At 34.0% G+C, this 23,322-nt stretch overlaps 2 protein-coding genes across 3 annotated transcripts; one reads left to right on the forward strand and one right to left on the reverse strand.

The window, feature by feature from the left end:
* The first annotated feature begins 1,574 nt into the window (after positions 1-1,574).
* LOC133205438 (protein SSXT-like) lies at positions 1,575-15,020 on the forward strand. 2 transcript variants are annotated; one of them, XM_061341258.1, is made up of 7 exons: positions 1,575-1,739; positions 2,951-3,027; positions 3,293-3,377; positions 5,776-5,878; positions 7,102-7,281; positions 11,077-11,646; positions 11,864-15,020. In XM_061341258.1, the coding sequence occupies exons 1-7, from the start codon at positions 1,671-1,673 to the stop codon at positions 12,379-12,381; spliced, it is 1,602 nt and encodes a 533-aa protein (XP_061197242.1). In that variant the 5' UTR covers positions 1,575-1,670; the 3' UTR covers positions 12,382-15,020. The 2 variants fall into 2 exon arrangements, with proteins under 2 accessions (XP_061197242.1, XP_061197243.1); XM_061341259.1 differs by lacking the exon at positions 7,102-7,281.
* A 463-nt stretch (positions 15,021-15,483) lies between these two features.
* On the reverse strand, positions 15,484-22,748 carry LOC133172282 (protein lava lamp-like). The gene is made up of 6 exons (XM_061307137.1): positions 22,653-22,748; positions 22,115-22,300; positions 17,097-17,264; positions 16,805-16,972; positions 16,597-16,680; positions 15,484-15,651 (listed from the first exon to the last, which is right to left on the reverse strand). Exons 1-6 carry the CDS (start codon positions 22,746-22,748, stop codon positions 15,484-15,486), a joined length of 870 nt encoding a protein of 289 aa, XP_061163121.1.
* Positions 22,749-23,322: the final 574 nt, after the last annotated feature.

Here is a 23,322-nt window from a genome sequence, read left to right on the forward strand (position 1 = left end):
TGCAACTTGGAATGATAATGTTACACTGCAACTACATTTTAATTTCAGCCATTTTTAGGGGTACTGGTCATAAAGAGAATATAGAAAATCACAAAAATACTTCTTCAAACATCTTCGTTTATAGACTTTATTAACTGAACCGTATTAAGCAATATTATTCGAGAATGAATTCTTTTTTATTCAACTGACATAAAAGATTATAAGTCCACATTCTAACGAATATTGGCAAATGTGCTCAATATTTTTTGAGTCAATTTACAACCTAAATTTGTAAATATTTTTCAAAAGTCTTTGTCAGAATGTTTTCAATCTTTAATATGATGAAGAAAATACCCAAATAATTAGAAAAAGTTATTAAAATATACATTATTTATCAATACTTCTTTCCTGGCAAGCAAAAAAAAAAAAAAAAAAAAAAAAGGTCATCAGACGTTTTTATTGAGGGGGCACAAGCACATATTATCTATGTTTACTATAGTAATCTATATATCTACAAAATTATTGCCCCCCCCCCCGGTTCCTACGGCCATGAAAAGAATGCACGTCATTTCATGATAGACATTACAAAATATACACACAAACTGTAACAGATATTTGACTCAGACACATTTTATCAAGATATTGTACTCTTTAGATATCTTAGGATTTTTGCATTCCTTCAGAATAGTTGCATGCCATTCACATTATCACAGTTGTGCAACTTCATTACATGAGACAGTCTTGGATTAAAGCCGTAAAATACGGGAAAAAGTAACATTAATTATGACGTCATAAAAGATCTAACACCAAATAGACAGACAAACTCATTTACTTGATATGACGTCATACGACGTAGGTTCTACGTGAAAACTAACCTTTTATAAAATTTTAAACTCTCTGAAACTAAAAAAGTTATCTCTTATATAAATATCGGATTTATATCATTTATTATATATTTATATAAATGTAATGTAGATGTGATTTATATTATGGGGAGAAATAAACTTCAAATTATTTTTTTTTCAGGACTGCAATAGAATAAAAATATTATTTCTGAAAAAAAGGGCGTACAAATTTATAAAATAGTACAAGTTTCTTGTCAGAATTGAAATAGGAATAAACAAATATATGAATATTTGCCTTTAGGTTGAATGAAATTTCATCTTTGGTCTATTTAGTTATTATTCGGTGTTTAGTACCACCCATTTCTGGCAGGCGGTAAATCTAGTATTGTATATTCCCGACTCTCTCGGATAAATGTCTCCACGTCGTTTAACAGAATCGGTTGTTACTTTAGATAAAATGTTGAAAGTGTTGAAATAAGTTCACGTAGACATATAAAAAAATTCAAAAATATTACAAACAGTGGCATTTACTGACTAAATTGAGCAGTTCCAATTTGAGTTCGATGAATCGGTATCCCTGAAATCAAAAGTTCTTGATGTATCAAGATTGACATTATATGTAACATTGTTGATACATCTATTTATGCGTGTATATATTTCAGCGTAGAGATCTGTACAGTGATGAAGTATAGAAATTGGTGAATGCCACTGAACACTAGATTTACCCATTGTCCCCATTTCTTCGCTGCGGGGCTGTCGCATATCGACGCGGACTTCGAGCGAGCACCTGCACCTGCTAATCAACATCGATATTTAAAATATTTTGTTAAACATACGTATATAAAAATGTCTTTAGCTTTCGTTCAACCACCTCAGAAGAAAGGACCTCCACCAAATCAAGCATCTATTCAAAAGGTTTGTAAGATTGTAAAAATTATCTCTATCGACAACAGTGTTATACATTTTAGTTTTACATTATCTGGGTCACCATTGCACAGTGAAAATATCTTATTTTAATCAAATGTATTAAAAATAGTTTTTTATTCATAGGGAAGTAATGAGAGTGTCAGTGTTTGGAACTTGTAATGATATTCAACTTCATGGTCTGTGTTGACATGCATTGCGTGTTCACCTCAACGTATTGTATTTTTTAAGTGCTTTTATTAATTTTAAATGCCGTTGCCACCCAGTATGCAAAATAATTGTTCAATGGGTATGGCAATAAAATTCGACTTTCATGATTGAAGACTTCGTTGTGTTTTTGAGGGGTGGGGTGGGGTTAAAACTTGCATAGCGGATGAGTCGGAGGGAAGTTAAGTGATGGGGAAATTAAAAGGGGAAATCAAGAGGAAAGAAAGAGTAAAATATTTGAGGAGGAAGGCAGGCACGATTACTCCCAACACATTGTAAATTCAGTTGATTTGAGTCTTTTCTTGTTAGCACTTCTTTGAATTAATTGACCCCAGGGGCCTGTTTCACAAAGCTAACTTGGGACTAAGTTATCTTGGGAAAGAACTTTTTCCTAAGTTCATTACTTTGTCTAAGGATATTCCTAAGTTATGTCGTAATTTTAAGAGAGGTAAATAGATGTCTTTAAGAGAGAAACTAAATACTAGTATGGCGAAAACATATGCAGTAGTAAATGGACGGAGATGCTTACAGAGAGGGGGTTTACGGATAGAAATAATCCAATGGACTATATTTACATTCAACATGTATTTTGCTTATAAAATATGTGGAAAACTTAGCGTTCAATAGACCATAACATGGAGGGGAAGGTCAAAGAATAATACAGGGATTTTGAAATAAAAATCACATTTGCAGATAAGGCAGTGGAGGGTCACAAGTAATTTTACTGATTTAATAAAAAATACTCACTTGCCAAATTGGACAAGTACATTGATAGTTTCACTTGTCTGAACTGAGATTTTACTTGTGACAAACTTAAGAAACTGTTAATGTCGATCCCTGACTCTCAGAGTAATGAAAAGTTTGCAATTAGGTTTTGTAAATTTTTATTCTGTCATTGCTACCACAAGTTTGATTCTTATTTCACTGAACGTGAAAAACATTGGACCTATGGACCTCACCGGCAAATTTAATCTTGGTACTGTTCTATTTTGTAGATGCTTGATGAAAATAATCAATTGATACAGACAATTGTAGACTATCAGACAAAAGGGAAAGCATCGGAATGCATGCAGTAAGTAACATCAGTCATGGAACTATCTGTTTAAAAGTATCTTACTTGGATTATAAAATAATTCAAAACAGAAATAGACTAATAAAACTTTATAAAATAATTCAATAATTGGAAGATAAGAAAGCTATTAAAAGTTGCATGAATGCACCCCTTTTGGGAGAGGGGTAAAGTATTGAAACATTTTTGAGTATGAGATATTCATATTAATATTGTGAACTGAGAACCTTGTTGTAATTTTTTATGAATTTTTATTTTGTGATTACAGATACCAGCAGATGCTGCACCGGAATCTGGTTTACCTGGCAACCTTAGCCGACTCAAACCAGAATCTCAGTAATCAACTCTTGCCAGTAAGAATATCAAGAACTTTTATACACTTTATCAGTACCAGTGGTTAAGTTAACAAAAACATTTAAAGTAATTAAGATGATGAAAGAAGTTTGCTGTTTAACGATTAATTTTTATGCCCCTTTTGAAAAGGGTCATGAAGAGTAGGTGATCCCTATTGATTTTGAGGTCACAAGGTCAAGGGTCAAACTATTCTAGACATAGACAGATCTTGTTTGTTCAGTATCTTGAAAACCATCTGTTTGACAGACATCATACTGTGTACATTGGTCCACCCTGAGGAGTAGATGACCACTGCAGATTTTTCGGTCACAAAGCCAAAGGTCAAGAGTCAAACTTGACATAGGAATATCAGGGACCAACCTTGACCCAAAATTTAGGGAGACTTCACTTCTCCCTCAGAGAAATGTAGGGAGAAGTTTTGAATTCTAGGGAGACTTCTTGGCGCGCGTGGCACACAATGATCATTATTAAACTTTTTAAAAATTAAAAAAAATCATTTTTTATTACTTAAATACATTTCAATAATTTTTTCTGTATTATTTAAACATCCTAGTAAAAATAATTAAAAATATTCTTTAAAAAAATAACTTTATTTTTTTCCAATTAAAAGGTATCTAAATATCTAGCAAAATATATAAAACAATGACAATGTAAAAGTTTCTAATTGATAAACTTGGTTATCAAACTTTTTTCATTTCTTGCATAATATTATGCACAATTAACTTTTAAATGGTTCACTAGTTTTTCTCTCCTCTCAGGGTTAGATTTTCAGGCTCTTAGCATAGTCATAATTTTGTTATTTTCTCTTCAAAATTCGTTTTCAATATTAAATTCTTTCTCTAAAAAACGTTTTGATGCGCTACTGCATGCCGATTGAACTACTTAGGTTTATCAGACATGTGTAATTTCTTAGACAGTTAATAACTCCACAATTTAGCAGTAAAAATATGTCTGTATTCACAGCATGTATTAATTATTTGAAAATAAAAAGATCTAAAATCATCTCCAACATCTTTGGCATGACATCGATATCTGTCCAGCTGTTTTGTGTCTTGTTGTGTGTAACTTGCAGGGATCGACATTAACGGTTGTCCGATTGCCCGGGACAAGTAAACTCTCAGTTCGGGCAAGTGAAATTGTTGACGTACTTGTCCGATCGGGCAAGTGAAATTTTCTTATACAAATGTACATATTTATTTAGTTTACATTAATTTATAAATAAAACAATAAATCGAACGCTTGATTTCCGCCACGCACCTGACTGACAATGCTTTTGCGTCCTTGGTAGCGTTTCTTGATTATACCGCTCATTTAAAAATCGGCTTCGTTATTTTCTTTCGTAGTAAATACGCTCTACGTCTAATAAAATTTTGTTAACTTCTCATTAGGAAATTAGATTATTAATTCAAGCACAGAATATAATTATATTGTAACATGATGTATCCTGATCAAGATAAGATGAATGTTTCGTAGCAACTGTCTTCCTTAAGCGTTGCTTTACTGTTATCTCTGAAAATCATGATTCACAAAAGGATCCTACCGAAAATAATTATTAAAAATATGAATTTTATTAAAAGGAAACGGAGGGTTATTGTTGCATGGCAGTGTGTGTTAACAGGTTAAATTTACAAGTACAGCGGTATACATATATGTACAAATGCAGCATGCATCGACATTTTTCAGGTAGCTCAACTTGCCAAATTGACAGTAGTGTATTTGGTCACATTTTTCTTATCATAACGTTTACAGTAATTAATAATTTTCTTCTGAAGTTCTTTCCTAATTTTGGGCAACCAAGTTTTGCACGCGGACAAGTCAAAGTTTGAAATCACTTGCCCGAAGGGCAAGTGAATCTGAAAGTTAATGTCTATTCCTGACTTGTAACAATGGACTTTTTCATACATGGAAGCGTAAAATCTAGAGGAGTTCCGACAGAGTATTCACTTATTTCAGCAGTAATAAAACCAGATTTATAAAATAGTGACGATAATACCACGTTTCTTAATAGATTTTTTATGATTTTCAATAAAGCGCTTGTAAATATTAAGGTGACTTAAACTTCTCTTTCGTGATAATTTACGGCGAAGTTTGGAGCTCAAAAGCGACTATTTCACCTCAGTCACCCCCTAGGTTGGTCCTTGAATATATTGATTGCCCAATATGTTGAGAACTCTTTGCTTGACAGACATCAAACTTGGTACACTGGTAATCCTAAGAAGTAAAGTTATATTAAGGTCAGATAAAGATCAAACTTAGTATTATGTTTGCCCCAAACTAAGTAAATGACCAATTGCTTTCACTATCATTACAGACTTTCAGAATTGTACCCTATTAAATTTCGACACATTGGGGCATATACATGTGTAAGTTTCTCACACATTTCTTGTTTCTGTTTAGGCTCTTGGACAGTCAGGACAAGGCAACATGGCTTCTCAGCAGCCCAATCCACAGATGAATCAGATGAGGCCTCCAGGAAATATCCCAAATCAGATTCCTCAAGGTATGCTCCATAGAAACATTTTGTAGATTTTACTTCGCAAAACAAGCCATTAGTGTTGTCCAGATCCCATTAAAAGCTTCTTGCACAATTTAGTTTACTAAGAATGTTGGAGTTCATTAGGGCCCCACTTTGCAAGCATCCTTTATGGATCATTATGTCCATCTGTATGTGTCCTTCTGTCTGATATTACTTGTCCATAGTTTGTTTTTTTCCCCAATGCACACACAGAGTGCCCATGAGTAAAAGGTGTGACATAATTAATCCTATTATCTGCATTGAAGGTCAAGGTCAAAACAAGTGTCTCATTAAAATACTGATTACAATATTTTTACTTCACTTAGCTCAATTTAACTAATCTAAAAAGTGCTTTTGGAAAGGGTTGTGCAGTGATTTTAAACCAAATTTCTAGGTTAGAGGTCAAGGTTGCTGTTGATCTTTGGAATATATATTTACTGCCCCTGGACCAGTTTGTCTCATTTTACATTGACCTTGATCAAAATTTTGCAGTTGAATGTCAAGGTCAAAATAGGTCTGGTGAAAAATCCATGTGCAGAATTTCTTCTCATCTTGGTCCAACCTGGCTCATTTCACCTTAAATGTGTCTTTGGGTAAAAGGTGACCCTTAACCTTGTTTCTAGATTGGAGGTCAAAGTTGAAATCTTGTATGGAGAATGCATTTTCTCACCTTGGAGCAGTTTGGATTGCACTTCCAAGGTAGCTTAGATAAAAGGGTGTGTAGTGTTTTACCAAGCAAATATCAAAGTCACAGCATTATTTTGGTCTCCATTGAGCAACTATATTCCAGTAGTCATAAACTCAATGAACTGCTGTTTTAAACTAAATATGAAAAATAATTGCAATCCTTAACAAGTCCCATTTATTCTTATAAATGTCTTATACCGGTACATTAAATTTTACTATAGTGGGGTCCATAGAGATGGTCACCATCTATTGATATCTAGTTTCAACCTAAAATCATTTTTATCTAATTTTGTATTTTTGATTTTCTGATCTACAAACATTACATGGTATTTATGTAATGTTACCTCTATTTTCATTTGTGTCAAGATGTATGTCCCAGGTGTATTTTGTATACATGCAGCTTTTTCTTTGTTTGAAAAGATATTAGTATTTATTTACAGTTGCTTTGCAACAAGACTACATGTAATTTATAAGCCCAGTTGTAAAAATTCTTATTAAAAAATATATTTGTGTATACGAAGGTGGAGCACAAGGATCTGTCAATCAGTACATGGGCGGAGCCAGTATGTCTCCTCCCAACAGTATGTACTCCCAACAAGGCCCTGTGGGAGCCCCAGGACAATCCGGTTCTGGGGGCTTCACACAGGGGCCAATGCAGTCACCGATGAACCAGCCTAATATGGTGCCCCCCGGAAATTTCAGTGAGTGGAAAAAACTGAGCCGGGATCTATGCTAGACTTGTGTTTTTCTGCTTGTTTGTGTGTTGGTATACTGAGTGGTACTCTAACTATACATACAATATATTTACTGACTGAATTCTACTACTAGTTCACAAGTATTTAGAGTTTATTTATCATCACTGGTGCCTACTTGTTGTTAAACAAGGAATTGAAAAAATGAATGGAAGGGGATAAAAAAGAACTGGGTAAATTTTGATAAACATTTGTTTGGTCTATGAAAATGAGATTATTTTAGCTTAATTAATATTTCACAAGAAAAAAAAACAGAAAGACAATTCCTTGTTTTTGTGCTGGAAGGGCTCATTATTGTAACAGTAGTTATCTGCAGTAAAAACATTTACATATTCTTTTTTTTAGGACAAGATGGGGTGCTATCTATAATGTATATGAATATATACTGCTAATCTAAATATTTATTAACACTTGCATCTTTGATGTTAGTAATTAGTTGAAGTTTTTTCCATGGTAAAGTTTCTCCATGAGTTTTTTAATTGTGTACAAGCACCACAGAGAAATTTTATTTTGCAGGTCACAATAACATTTCTCGGCACCACAGCAAAATTCCCATTGTCTCATTAAAATCCACCTATGTTACAAGGGTCAGACCATCTGGTTGTAAGATAGAGTAATTATTCCTGAAAACATGAAGAAAAATTTATATACCGGTATATATACCTTGGTATATGTTTACTCTGGAGCATTTGGTTTTGTTTGTCATCAGGAAAAAATGTCGTCATTGATTTCTGAAAATGCTTTTTTGTACTCGGTAAAAATTCAAATGTTGGAGAACCTTGTGGTAACAAGTAGAGTTACTACATAATCAAATGTTGGGAAGCTTGTTACCAAAGACAAACATGGGCAGAAAATTGAATTTTTGATACACAACAGTATTACTAGTGATCATTGGTTCACAGACTTCTTGTTGATCCAAGTAAAAACACTTGTAAACACACATAAAGTCATTCACTCAAAAGGTAGCACATTCTTTCTCGATCTTTTTCAGATGTTCAGTGTAATTGTAAATTAATCGTAAATTAGCGCTTTGGAAGCAAAGCTTTTATATGTATCTTATTTAATGAAATATTAGCATGTACTGGAATTAATGGACAAGGAATAGCACACAAACCACAAAATTAAGGAAGCTTACAGTATCAGATGACTATTAGGATCCATTTGCCTCACTCAGTTAATGAACATTTGCTAATTACTAGTTTTTTTTAAGGCACAGAGCTAGAGTTGTCATCTGACAAATAATTGGTAGGAATGGAAATCCCAATTTTAATTTTTTTTTCATAATTTTTAGCTCACCTGAGCTGAAAGCTCAAGTGAGCTTTTCTGATCACCCATTGTCCGTCGTCCGTCCGTCTGTCCGTCCGTCTGTAAACTTTTCACATTTTCAACTTCTTCTCAAGAACCACTGGGCCAATTTTAACCAAACTTGGTACAAAGTATCCTTGGGTGAAGGGGAGTGTAAATTGTTAAAATAAAGGGCCAAGTCCCCTTCAAAGGGGAGATAATCAAGAAAAGACAAAAATAGGGTGGGGTCATTAAAAAATCTTCTTCTCAAGAACCACTGGGCCAGAAAAGCTGAAACTTATGTGGAAGCATCCTGGGATAGTGTAGATTCTAAATTTTAAAAATCATGACCCCCAGGGGTAGGGCGGGGCCACAATAGGGAATCCAAGTTTTACATTGAAATATATAAGAAAAATCTTTAAAAATCTTCTTCTCAAGAACCACTGGGCCAGAAAAGCTGAAACTTATATGGAAGCATCCTGGGGTAGTGTAGATTCTAAATTGTAAAAATCATGACCCCCGGGGGTAGGGCGGGGCCACAATAGGGAATCCAAGTTTTACATTGAAATATATAGGAAAAATTTTTAAAAATCTTCTTCTCAAGAACCACTGGGCCAGAAAAGCTGAAACTTTTATGGAAGCATCCTGGGGTAGTGTAGATTCTAAATTGTTCAAATCATGACCCCCGGGGGCAGGGCGGGGCCACAATAGGGAATCCAAGTTTTACATTGAAATACATAAGAAAAATCTTTAAAAATCTTCTTCTCAAGAACCACTGGGCCAGAAAAGCTGAAACTTTTATGAAAGCATCCTGGGGTATTGTAGATTCTAAATTGTTCAAATCATGACCCCCGGGGGTAGGGCGGGGCCACAATAGGGAATTGGAGTTTTACATTGAAATATATAGGAAATTTTTTTAAAAATCTTCTTCTCAAGAACCACTGGGCCAGAAAAGCTGAAACTTATATGGAAGCATCCTGGGGTAGTGTAGATTCTGTATTGTTCAAATCATGACCCCCGGGGGCAGGGCGGGGCCACAATAGGGAATCCAAGTTTTACATTGAAATATATAAGAAAAATCTTTAAAAATCTTCTTCTCAAGAACCACTGAGCCAATAAAGCTGAAACTTATTTGGAAGCATCCTGGGGTAGTGCAGATTCTAAATTGTTCAGATCATGACCCCCGGGGGTAGGGCGGAGCCACAATAGGTATATTAAAAGGGGGAGAATCTGGTAAAGAACAGCATGGCCAAAGTTACTCAGGTGAGCGATGTGGCCCATGGGCCTCTTGTTTGTTGTTGTAATCAATAAAATTTAAAAGTTATGGTGAAAATATTGTAGAAAATACTGCAGTGTTCCAGTTAACTTGTGGAGGATAGTGTAGAGAAAGATTACAAAAAAAAAATCTTTGTTTCACCTCATTCATTAAAATAAGCATGCTTTACACCTTTTCTGTATTTCACACTGAATAAACTATGCAGGTGGTAGGCAGGTTTCTGTATTAATGCACCAAAACACAGGGTACAATTACATGTACTTCATTATTTTCAAAAATGTCTTAAAATATGTAAAATTAATGAGGGTTAAATGTTAATGCCATTTACAGTTAATACACTATTTAGCCATTTATCTTTCTATTTTTTCTGTGACAAAATTTTAGATACTTTTTTAGTAGTATTCATTTTGCCTTCATTCATAAATTTCATCATAATTAAAACTGTGAAAGATAAATGGAAATTCCAGTATCATGAAATTGTCTGAATTAATCCTAATCATTGATATATTAAAATGGAATCAAATGATGCAACATAAGTTTTTCCTTTAGATTTCAATTATTAATTTCAAAACAAGGAGAGATGTTGTATAAAAGAAAGCATTCTAGCACACACAGCTCCAGGTCTAAAATGGAGCCTATCAACAGCTACATAACTTCTTCAACCTGTCTGAGTAGTCTAATAGTAGTAGTATATACAGAACTGTAATGATGAATCATGTATTTTATTGAGCTAATGAGAACTTTTTATCTACCTAGTTCAGATAGTAAATTTATTAATAAGAAATCTGATGTCTAAACCTTACAAAAGTGAAGTATTACACATGTACATGTAGTTGCAAACATTGCACTTTGATGTGTGTGATATTGGTTATATTGGAATTCATTTCAGTTATTTCTCTTTCCAAATGTAGTTAATTTTTTACACATACTTATTTCAGCGTTTCCTTTTCTTAGTTAATGAGGTTTTAATTTTTACTAACTCTTCTAGGAAGATTTCAGTTCTTAGCACTAAAGAAATTTTCTTTCATCACAGATTATTGTAATGTTAAGAACATTTGTTTTTATTTATAGTGTTCACAATAAGTATGGAAAGATAACATTTAATGGTTACAAGACACCTCTATCAACTGGAAGTTTTCATTTAATAAGATATATAAAGTTTTTGATAATGTTTTATTTTGAAGGTCAAGGGCAACAGAATTATAATATGCAACATGGCAACTATGGAAATCAGCAAGGTGGCCAACCAATGATGTCTCAACAACAGTCTGGTATGACCCAACAACAGCCAATGATGTCACAAGGCCAGCAGCCAATGATGTCACAGAATCAACAGCCAATGATGTCACAGAATCAACAGCCAATGATGTCACAGAATCAACAGATGATGTCTCAAAATCAGCAACCCATGATGTCACAGAGCCAGCAACAGCCAATGGGATCTCAGAATCAGCAGTCAATGATGTCACAGAATCAACAGCCAATGATGTCACAGAATCAGCAGCCAATGATGTCACAGAATCAGCAGCCAATAGGTGCACAGAATCAACAGCAGTCAATGATGTCACAGAATCAACAACAGCCAGTAATGTCACAAAATCAGCAGCAGCCATTGGGCTCACAGGCTCAGCAGCCAATGATGCCCTCTCAAGGGATGATGTCTGGTGGAAACAGAATGGCAAATCAAGGAGGGCAGATGATGAATCAGCAGATGCCAATGCAGGGAGGATATAATCGTCAGCGTCCACAACAAGGTGATTTTTTATTATAGCTATTGATATTATATATTAGCTAGTAGGCTAATTGGCATCTGTTCGCCTTTCACATTTTATATTTAGCTCATTTTCAAAGAAACTATTCAAGATATTTTTATAACAAGTTATAAACTGATACATATTGTTGACAATTCTGAACTGTTGTTCAACAGTGACAATTTTTTTTTACATTATGCTTAATTTGAATTATTTACAGGGCAATATCAACAAAATTACCAAGGTCAACAGCCATATAACAACCAGTCTCAGTATCCACAAGGTCAAGGACAGCAAAATTTTCCACAGGGTCATGGTTACAATCAAAATATGCAACCAAATCAGTATGGTCCTTATCAGGGACAAAATACACCTCAGAGATACAGCCCATACAGAGGCCCAGGAGGTCAAATGAGTCAAGGTCAAATGCCTAATCAAATGTCAGGCCAAGGACAAATGCCAAACCAGACCCAAATGGGAGGACCAGGACCTATGCCTTCTCAGCAAACTACGATGGGAAACCAAGGTCAGATGCCAAATCAAGGTGGTCAGAATTCAATGCCAGGTCAAGGGGGGATGCCAAACCCAAGTCAGGGTGCAATGCCAGCTCAAGGAGGACCTGGCCCATCTCCAATGGGTAACCCTGGTCAGCAGGGTGGACCAATGCCAAATCCAGGAAATCAAATGCAGGGTCAAGGACAGATGAATAACTATGGATACCAACAAAATCAATTTTAATCTCACCCGAGCATTTAAGATCTTGTAGAAAAAAGAAAATTGGTTGCATAGGCCTGGATTGATTTTTTGTGGAGTTGCCTATATTAAGGATATGCAACCGTGAAAAATGAGAGTTGTGGACAAAATTTGAACATGTATGTAATTTTTGCTCAGCGGTTAGAATCAAAGATCTCATTTATCTCACTCTGTTATAAACTGAGAGTCTGTAATTCAAAAATATCCATAGTTACCTCAGATATACTTGCATATAGAAAATTGCTTTTTGCAGATACATGTGACTGCATTTTTGTAAGCTTAAACTTGCATGCATTTGTATATATTTCATTTACAATACTTTGGTGCTATGTAAACTATTTACTTGTTAAAAAATTGAAAGGGTCTTCTTTTCATTTTTTTCTTACACATACTTGGTACACAGCAAGAAATCTTCTTTGAATTTTTCAGAGAACTCAAATTTTATTTGATTTTATTTATTCACTAAAAGGATTTGTCATTAGAATGACAGACACTCTGAAATAAAAAAGAATTGCTTTCTTTTACTTAACTAATGTCCTATGACGGAGTAACTGTCATTTATTAATGTTAGAATGATGTTCAGTCAAACCTTGTTATCTCGAACTCGATGGGACCTACAAAAAACTGAGAGATATTCCGGTTTTTGAGATATTGAGGTTAAAATACATAGAAAAAGTGAAGTGGGAGCTTCCAACTCACTTCAACATATCCATGGTATTCAAGATATCAGTGTTAGAGATACCAAAGTTCAACTGTAGCTTAAGTTTTGTAAACATAATTATCATAAAGATATCTTGAGGTTTTGTGCAAATTGCATCATTTTGTTCTTTTTATACATGTAATCAGAGTTTGGTAGAGGTGCTCAGAAAACTGTAGCCATGTTATGGTGAATCTCATAGTAACTTGTATCAGTATAATTCCTTGCATCACATTGATGTGTTTTTAGAAGTAATCGAAAACACGATTCTTACAGAATCCTTTTATGAATGCTTTGTATGAGATAGGAGATTGTTATATTGTTGAAGTATTTCTTTATTCTGGAAAGTAAAATATTGTTTTATCTGAAGTCAACTATGTTAGTGCTGAGGTAGGACCAGAAAAAAGATATACACTTGTAGTATTGTGTGAATGATCTGTTTAAATATTCTAGCCCTTAGATTGAATAGATAGAATTGATTGTATTATGTTGTGTTCATGGAAACTATGTTACTATTATATTTCGTTTATTATACAAGATACTTAGAATATAATATCATAGAATTATGTTTGCTATTAGAAAAAAAAAATATAGTGACATGTTGGTCATTATTTTAAAAATACCAGTGGTTTATGAAACTTCTGCAGGTTTTTTTTATGGCTAAAAAGACAAAAGTTTCATAAAAGTTTTTAACTCAAAGTTAAAATTTATAAAAATTATATCATTTAATTTTATGAAATTTCAAAGAAATGCAGTTAAGAATAATCCATGTACTGTAAAATCACTTTTGTGGGATGAGAAAAAAATGTTGGTTTATGGGGGTTTTCTTTTTAATAAGAAATTTGATTCTGTGCTCTGAAATTTTAACATTTTGCAGAGGAAATGAATTATTACACTGAAATTGGATTTTACATTGTACAAGAAATTGAAATGTACAGGGCAATTTTATGCCTTAAGTGAATGAAGCTCTTTATATTATTGGAGGATGTAATCTGAAAAAGACAAAATTGTATTTATGTTGTGTTCATATTTTGTTTTTGTGTTTGTTTTTTTAATTGTGTGGTGGTGGTAAAAGATGTTTAATTAATATCTATGAAATTGTATTGGTTTTATAGTGTCTTCAAAGGATTTGTATTGGATTATACACAAACATATAGAAATTTGTTTTAAAAAAACAGCCTGGAAAATGAGGTTTATATAATCTAACAAAATTTGGCATCAAGAATAGAATCCAAACAATTCCATAGTTCTAATTTTTATTACTATACTGATAAGACAGAATGTGTATCCCAACAAACAAAAGGTTAGGTGGCTAATAGGGGTTATTGGGGGGGGGGGGGGGATTTTATCTCAAATTTATGTGCAATTATTGTGACAAAATTGAGGCACATTGTGACATCATGCAGGCATGATAGAATTCAAAGTTCAGTTTGTTAAAAATAATACATGTATACATCTAAACTACAAATAATGAAGGTTGTAAAATCTTATCTTGATTGTATCTACATTGATTGGACTTTGAAATTTTTTTTTTTCCATATGGTCTTTCCTTGTTCTTTAATTAAGAGAAACTGCAATTCTGCACTTTGTTAATTTTTTTTCCTGAAAGGTTCTTGTCATTATTATTACAGTATACAGAAAATAATAAGTCTATTTTGTCTGAATGCTTTTTGATCTACATATCCATCTAAATTAGTGCCATTCCTGTTGAGATTAACTTGAAATTGACACGTTTCAAGTTTGCCAAGACTGGTTACAAAAGGTGTGAAGTTGAAGTTGGGACTTCATGTGTGAAAGGTGACTTCATGAACAAACTGTGCTAGAAAAATCTTTGTCATTGTTTGAAGGTACATGTATTTTTAAAATATGTTACAACTGTGTTGTGTAAGGAACTTGTTCTTGTGTAAATAAAGTTTGTAGAAGAGTACATGAAGTTTTGTGTTCCAACGATTTCAAGGTAGAACAAATGATTTATTTGGCTACTTTTCAGCCAAGTTGGGAAGCTGTTTTCTTAAATTTTATAAACTGTAGAATGGCTGCTTTAGCAAAGATATTTTACACGGAGAAATATATTACTGGTGATGCCTGTGGACAATGTCAACTATAGATGCTTTCTGACTAGATTTTAGAGTTAAATACCAGGTTATCTAAGTTGAAATTTTAATGATAAATGCATGTAAATTCGGATGCTGGGTATTTGTTATCTGAACCATCTTGTGACAAAATCAAATTGTTGGTTAGGTATAGCACTGCTAAGAAACTAGAAGTAAAGTTTAAACAGACAAATTTACTGATGAAATAATATATATACATGTAAAATTGAAAGTGGCTTTATGTGTTATTCTTTAAAAAATTATATATAAAAAAAAAAAAAAAAAAAAAAAATTAATTTATTGAGCAGTATTATAAACGTCCAAACGCCACTTGCTGAATCTTTCATATATCTTTTTGTTAGTGGTCTGTTGTATTTGGGCTTCCAGGGCTTTTTCTTGGTACTTGGTTTTCAGCATGCTTATCTCGCTGTTCAGTTTCTGGATCATGCCATCACTTGCTGCAATCTGTCATTAATGACATTTATAAACACTTAAAAGAAGATTTTTATTTTAAACAAATTTTCTTATCTCCCACACAGAAGAGTTTCATTGCTTTTCATTCAATATTTCTTTTAATGGAAATCTAAGTAGGAAATTTTAATTGTGTATAATGTAAAATTAGACTCTTGAAAAAATGTTCCATAGAACTTGATGCTAACAAAATTTCATACATTTCTAAACTTAATTTTTCAAAAATTATATTGAACTGTAAAGTTACATTTTCTCACTTTTCGCCAAATTACTGTAAACATGCATACTTATTTTAGTGCTGCCTCTTGTCTGCTAGTTTATGTGCATGCTTATATATGATTTAAGCTAACACGTGTATTTGTTTAAACTCTTAGTACACAAATATATGATTGTGTCAATCAATTGAAGATGTTAAATTTTGCTAAATTTTGAGTGCGCTAATTTTTGTACGTTTACAGTATGTGGCATGGTAAAAAAGGTGTTTCACTAAAGATTTATCACTTTAGTGAGAGAGGCACCTATTTATTTATCCTTGAGGATATTTTAAAATAAGCGAGGGTCTGATATCAGAGAGTTAGTGAGTTGCAAATATGTCTTCTCTTGATCATCCATATAAATTTGTGAGTGACTTGAATTGCATGCTACATGTAATACTTAGATGCCATTTAAATTGTTAGTCTAGAATTCTGGTGAAACAAAAATGTTGGATCTTTAACTTCATGTGATGAAAAGGGGTACACAATTTTCCACCTTGTAATGCACACATGTACCTGGTTACAGTTGCACGCATGTATCTGGTTACAGTTACACACATGTACCTGGTTACAGGTACAAATATGGTTACAAGTATTTCAGTATGTACAATGTATCAGGAATGATTGACTGTTCAGTCTAATGACATGATATATATTTTTTAATTCATTTTAATCTAATATATACCTTGCTTGCATCTTTGCTTTGCTGCTTTCGAAGTCCTTCTGTGTATTTTTTAAAATCTTCTATCAGTTCTTCTTTTTTATTAATCTAGATACAGCATTTAATTTAAAAACTCTCAGCAGATTGTTTACTTGGTATGAGTACATTGACATTGTTTCTTTTTTAAAGAAAGTGCAGTACTATATATAGACTATTAAAATTAGACATATACCCTTTGTACAGCAGCATCCAGGTCCTTTTGAGTATTAGCTAGTGTCTCCTTTAACTTTGCATTCATCTCCAAAACCTTCTGCGCTTCAAGTGCAATTTTTTGGTTCATAGCACCCAAATTATGTCCTCCTTTTTTGAAGTATTGGATTTTGTCATCTTTTTCAGCCACCTTCAATCAAATGGCAATTTACAATAATTATTGTTCAGGAAATCATCTACTATACTACTGTTCACTAAATGCCTTGTAAAGGGAATGCCCTTTCTAATGCTCTGAGTCAGAGGAGGCCACTTACCAATAGTTGGAGTTCATCCACTTTAGACTGAACAGAGGTCAGTTCTATATTTAGCTTCTTGACCTGGTCCTCTAGACGATAAATTTCATCCTGCTGACCATCTCCTTGCTTCTTGGACTCCTCTAACCGTTGTTCTAGGTCTCTAATGATTTCACACTTGGTGTCCAGCTGCAAGAACACATTAACAAGAGGCCCATCTGAGTCATCTTGGTGCTACTGTTCTTCAGAGGAATATATTTTTTAGAATAATTCCAATAAAAATTTTTGACTCTGCATTGCCTCAGAGGGTTTTGATTTAATCAGCCTCAATCCACACAGCATTGTGATATGCTTTAAAAGCAGTATGACTAACATGGCCTTGCTTTTCTGTAGTAAAGGATTTGTTAAAGACTTTTCCCTGTACATTTGCATTATGTAAATTCTGATCGATCTCTGAATATTATCCCTAGTCTAACTCCAAGGTCCATAATTTGAATAAAGAAATGAATCAGAAGTATGTTTGTATATTATTATATATTATTTCTGTGCTACTATTTAAAACAATTTTTGTTCCTACACATTTCCTTATAAAACTGATCTCCCAATGTAGCCCATTCCTACCCCTCAGATGGGTGCCCTAATCTAAACAAACTTGAATACATTACCTGAGGATGTTTGCACAATTATGCTGATTATTGCCCTGCTATACTTCAGAAATTTTTCAAAGATATTTTCCTACCTAATACCACGTAAAATTTGGGAATCTCAAATTGTGGCTACATCTAACCCTAGGAGTGAAAGAGGGGGGGGGGGGGGTGATTTGATCAAAGTTAAATCTACACTACCTCAGATTTCCAATTATTACCACATAAAATTTGATCCCCTATTGTGACCCCATCCTGCCCCGTGGTTTTGAATAAACTTAGATCTACATGTATACTCTACCCGATTATGTTTCAATATGAATATGACTTATGGCCCTGCTGTACATCATCAGATTTTTATGGAATATTTTTTTATATATCCACCTGTAAAATCTTGATAACCTATTACGACCCCACCCTGCCCTAGGGTGATTTGCACAAACTTGAATCTACACTATATCAGAAAGCTTTCATATGTTTCATTTTTTCTGGCTATTAAACTGGTTCGTGAGATGATTTTCAAAAAAAAATGTCACCATATTTTCACCAATTCTTTATTATCCCCCCCTTTAAATAAAACTGGTTCTCCATTAATAAGATCTCCAATCCTCTTCACTCAAGGATTGAGCTTTGTGGCAAGTGTTGTTGAAATTGGCTCAGTGGTTCTTGATAAGAAGTCAAAAATGATAAAAGGTTACGAACAGACGGATGAACATCAGATAAAATGTTATCACAAAAGCTCACTTCAGCTAAAGTGAGCTAAAAAAAACTGTTACCAGTACATATGCTATTGAAGTTGCATGGTCAAAAGAGATGACATACTGCTACTTTAAATCATGATTAAAGCAAAGTTCCAGGAAAGAAACAATTTCAATTCTTTAAAAATATCACTCATTGTATCAAAACATTCTAAAACAAAGGGAATGAAGATCACTTCACTGTAAGCATGATGCCATTATAAGCTTGTTTGCTTTAACCATGTTATATATATATATATAGTTAAGAGACTCATTACAACACTCTGCATATCAATTATGTCTCATTATTCTATCCTCTAGCTACCATCTGATTTCTTTATTATTCCATCTACTATCTACCCTCTAACTTTGCTCACTAATCTATCCTACCTACCTTCTGATTTCACTTAATAATCTATCCCCTACCTTCTGATTTCACTTAAAAATCTATCCCCTAACTACCTTCTGATTTCACTTAATAATCTATCCCCTAACTACCTTCTGATTTCACTTAAAACTCTATCCCCTAACTACCTTCTGATTTCACTTAATAATCTATCCCCTAACTACCTTCTGATTTCACTTAAAACTCTATCCCCTAACTACCTTCTGATTTCACTTAATAATCTATCTCCCACCTACCTTCTGATTTCACTTAATAATCTACCCCCTAACTACCTTCTGATTTCACTTAAAAATCTATCCCCTAACTACCTTCTGATTTCACTTAAAAATCTATCTCCCACCTACCTTCTGAATTCACTTAATAATCTATCCCCTAACTACCTTCTGATTTCACTTAAAAAATCTATCCCCTAACTACCTTCTGATTTCACTTAATAATCTATCTCCCACCTACCTTCTGATTTCACTTAATAATATATCCCCTACCTACCTTCTGATTTCACTTAAAAATCTATCCCCTAACTACCTTCTGATTTCATTTAATAATCTATCCCCTACTACCTTCTGATTTCACTTAATAATCTATCCCCTACCTACCTTCTGATTTCACTTAATAATCCATCCCCTACTACCTTCTGATTTCACTTAATAATCTATCCCCTAACTACCTTCTGATTTCACTTAATAATCTATCCCCTAGCTACCTTCTGATTTCACTTAATAATCTATCCCCCACCTACTGATTTCACTTAATAATCTATCCCCCACCTACCTTCTGATTTCACTTAATAATCTATCCCCTAACTACCTTCTGATTTCAATTAATAATCAATCCCCTGCCTACTTTCTGATTTTGCTCATTAATTTGTTCCCTAGAAATGCTCTGATTTTTATGTTCAAAAGCAAGACAAACAAGATGTGTTTGTGAAACACTGATGCCCCCGTATGGCAACTTATAGCAAAGGTTAAACTTTCTCAAATGCAAATCAAATATGTTGGTACCCAAAGTGAGGTCTTGTCTCGAGGAATACACCTGTGAAATATGAAAGCCCTAGCAGCAACCATTGAATAGATATAGAAAAGGTTAAAGTTTTTCAAAAGCAAGTCAAACATCAAAGTCAAGGTCAAAATTAATGGTGCCTAAGGAAAGGCCTTCTCACAAGAAATATACAGGTGAAATATGAAAACTGAAGCACCAATCATTCAAAAGTTATGACCAAGGTTTAAGTTTTTCAAAAGTAGGTCAAACTCCAAGGTCAAGGTCAACGGATTTCAATTGTTGGTATACAAAAGAAAAGTCTTGTCACAAGAATTACATATGTGAAAAATGAAAGCCTTAGCACCAATGGTTCAAAAGTTATGGCCAAGGATAAAGTTTTTCAAAAGTAGGTCAAACTCCAAGGTCAAGGTCAAAGGGTCAAAGTTGTTGGTATCCAAAGGAAGGTCTTGTCACAAGGATTACATATGTGAAGTACGAAAGGCCTAGCACCAATGATTCAAAAGTATGAGCAAAGGTTAAAGTTTTTCAAAAGTAGGTCAAACTCCAAGGTCAAAGGGTCAAAGTTGTTGGTATCCAAAGGAAGGTCTTGTCACAAGGATTACATATGTGAAGTATGAAAGCTGAAGCACCAATCGTTCAAAAGTTATGGCCAATGTTAAAGTTTTTTTCAAAAGTAGGTCAAACTCCAAGGTAAAGCTCAAAGGGTCAAAGTTGTTGGTATCCAAAGGAAGGATTTGTCACAAAGAATTACGCCTGTGAAGTATGAAAGCCCTAGCACCAATTGTTCAAAAGTTAGGGCCAAGGTTAAAGTTGGATAAAATTTTGCAAAACTGGGTCAAACTCCAAGGTCAAGGTCAAAAGGTCAAATATCGTGGTACCCAAAGAAAGGTTTTGTCACAAGGAATACACATGTGAAATACGAAAGCCATAGCTCCAACCAATCAAAAGTTATGGGCAATGTTAAAGTTTGTGCGGACAAACAGACAGACAGACGGACGGACAGGGCAAAAACTATATACCCCCGAATCTTCGATATGGGGGCATAAAATTTGTGCACAGAAAGTTTGTTTACCTCTTGCTTTGAAGTTTTGTATACAGCTTCAAGCTCCTGATGGTTTTTCTCTATCTCAATGTTTAGTTTGTTGATCATTTCATCTCTATTGCTCAGCTGTAATTGATGGTGTTAGCAATGGTGAGATAAATTCATGTAAACTACCGGGTAAATTCTTCATCCATATATTCCAGATATCCTGAATTCAGGCTACTTCCAGTCAATATTTTATCGAAAATGGATTTTAACAAGATGCCCATGGGCCATATCGCTCACCTGAGCACATTGGCTAGGGAAAAAAAAGCAAAAATCCGTTCAGTATTGAAAAGTTTACGGGGAGGGGGGGGGGGGGTGTTGAATTTTAAACTACCTGATGATGCTTTCATATCAATATAACAAATGGCTTTGCTGTTCTTGAGCAGAAGATTTTTTCCCATATATTCATTTGTAAAAATTTGATCCCCCATTGTGGCCCCACCCTACCCCTGGGGGTCATGATTTGAACAAACTTGAATCTACACTACCTGAGGATGCTTTCATTTAAATATGACCAATCATGGCTTTGCTGTTCTTGAGAAGAAGATTTTTAAAGATATTTTCCTATATATTTCTATGTAATAAATATGACCAATCATGGCTTTACTGTTCTTAAGAAGAAGATTTTTAAAGATATTTTCCTATATATTTCTATGTAAAACTTTGATCCCCCATTGTGGCCCCACCCTACCCCCGGGGTCATGATTGAACAAACTCGAATCTACACTACTGAGGATGTTTCCACATATGTTTTATCTTTCCTGGCCCAGTGGTTCTTGAGAAGAAGATTTTAAAATGATGCCATTATTTTTTCACTAATTCCTAATTATCTCCCCTTGAAAGAGGGCGTGACCCTTCATTTGAACAAACTTGAATCCCCTTCACCAAAGGATGCTTTGTGGCAAGTTTGGTTGAATTTGACCGAGTGGTTCTTGAGAAGAAATCAAAAATGTGAAAAGTTTACAGACGGACAGACAGACGGACGCCGGACAAAATGTGATCAGAAAAGCTCACTTGAGCCTTCGGCTCAGGTGAGCTAAAAACTACCCGGTATTATGATTGATAGACAATTGAGTAATTGAGTAATGGAACAAAGTCCAAATTAATAGGGTGCCACTGTATCTGAAAAATGTGTTCCAAAATAGATACTATAGTAATGATACTACCTCTTTGTCAGCATTTTTATTGGCAGTACTTAGTTCCTGATGGCTTCTTTCCACTTCCCTCTGTAACTTCCTAATTGTCTCCCCTTGCTTTTGAATAAGATTATCTCCTAGCAATTCCTGGTTTTCTGCCTTCAACTTATCTATCTCACTGCTAAGTTTTTGGATAGTGGTATCACATTCATTTACCTGCAGTAATTTTAAAAGATAACAAATTTAATTTTGAAAAGAGAAACACCGATAATTTGTCATTATTATTAGCTATTACAGGTACATATATCTTAATTAAGTGATCTATCACTGTGTGGGGGCATTGGATTATGTACAATGTACTATTAGTGAAGTATGTGAATTCTTTGATAATATATACATAAACTGCAAACACTTGTCCCCATATCTGTCAAATTTTGAAAATAAATGAAAATGTTAACAGACGGTAACATTTGGTGTATATTAGAGTATAAATGACAAAGTATGCAATGATTTTAAAGAAATCGTTTATGCCTTTTTCTCCAGAAGACGTATCTCATCTTGTTGAGACTCCTCCTGCTTTTTTGATTCCTCCAAATTCTGCTTCACAGAGCTGATGATTCCATACAAAGTTTTCCTCTGTAATGGAATGTATAAATGAATTCATTTTTGTGTCTTAACGAATAAAAGAGGGGAAGTTCAGGCAACTGTATAATTAACCTCTTTATCAGCATTTTTTAGAGCAGTATCGAGATCCACTTGGCATTTTTCAAACTTCACTTGTAACTCTTTAAAATTCTGTGCATGGTAATGGACTTCTTGCAACTTTTCTTGATTCTCAGCTTTCAATTTTTTGATCTCCCTGTTCAACTCCTGGATCATATCTTCTTTACCAGCCACCAGTAGTTTAACCTTAATGTAAGAGTATTTTTTACTTGTACTTTCTGTTGCAAAAAAAAACAAACAAACAAAAAACAAACAAACAAAAAAAAAAAAACCCACCTATGATCTAATAGGCATAAATCGAAATTTTGCTTCCTTCTTGTATCAGACGAGAGGTAAACATTTTTTTCTTTAGAAAAACATTGTTGCAAACGCTAACAACAAGCTCCTTCAAACTTTATTGACATTATCTTCTGCGTATGCCTTGCTTTATCATATATACGTGTATTTATATTTAAGCATTGAATTTTTTTGTCGTCGGTCCTATAACAGAACCTGGGATGATACAGGCCGGGTGT

This window comes from Saccostrea echinata, unplaced genomic scaffold, assembly GCF_033153115.1.
Source record: "Saccostrea echinata isolate AGI-Se365-2 ecotype Australia unplaced genomic scaffold, CSIRO_AGI_Sech_v1 ptg000054l, whole genome shotgun sequence".
In the NCBI taxonomy this organism is placed as follows: Eukaryota; Metazoa; Mollusca; class Bivalvia; order Ostreida; family Ostreidae; genus Saccostrea; species Saccostrea echinata.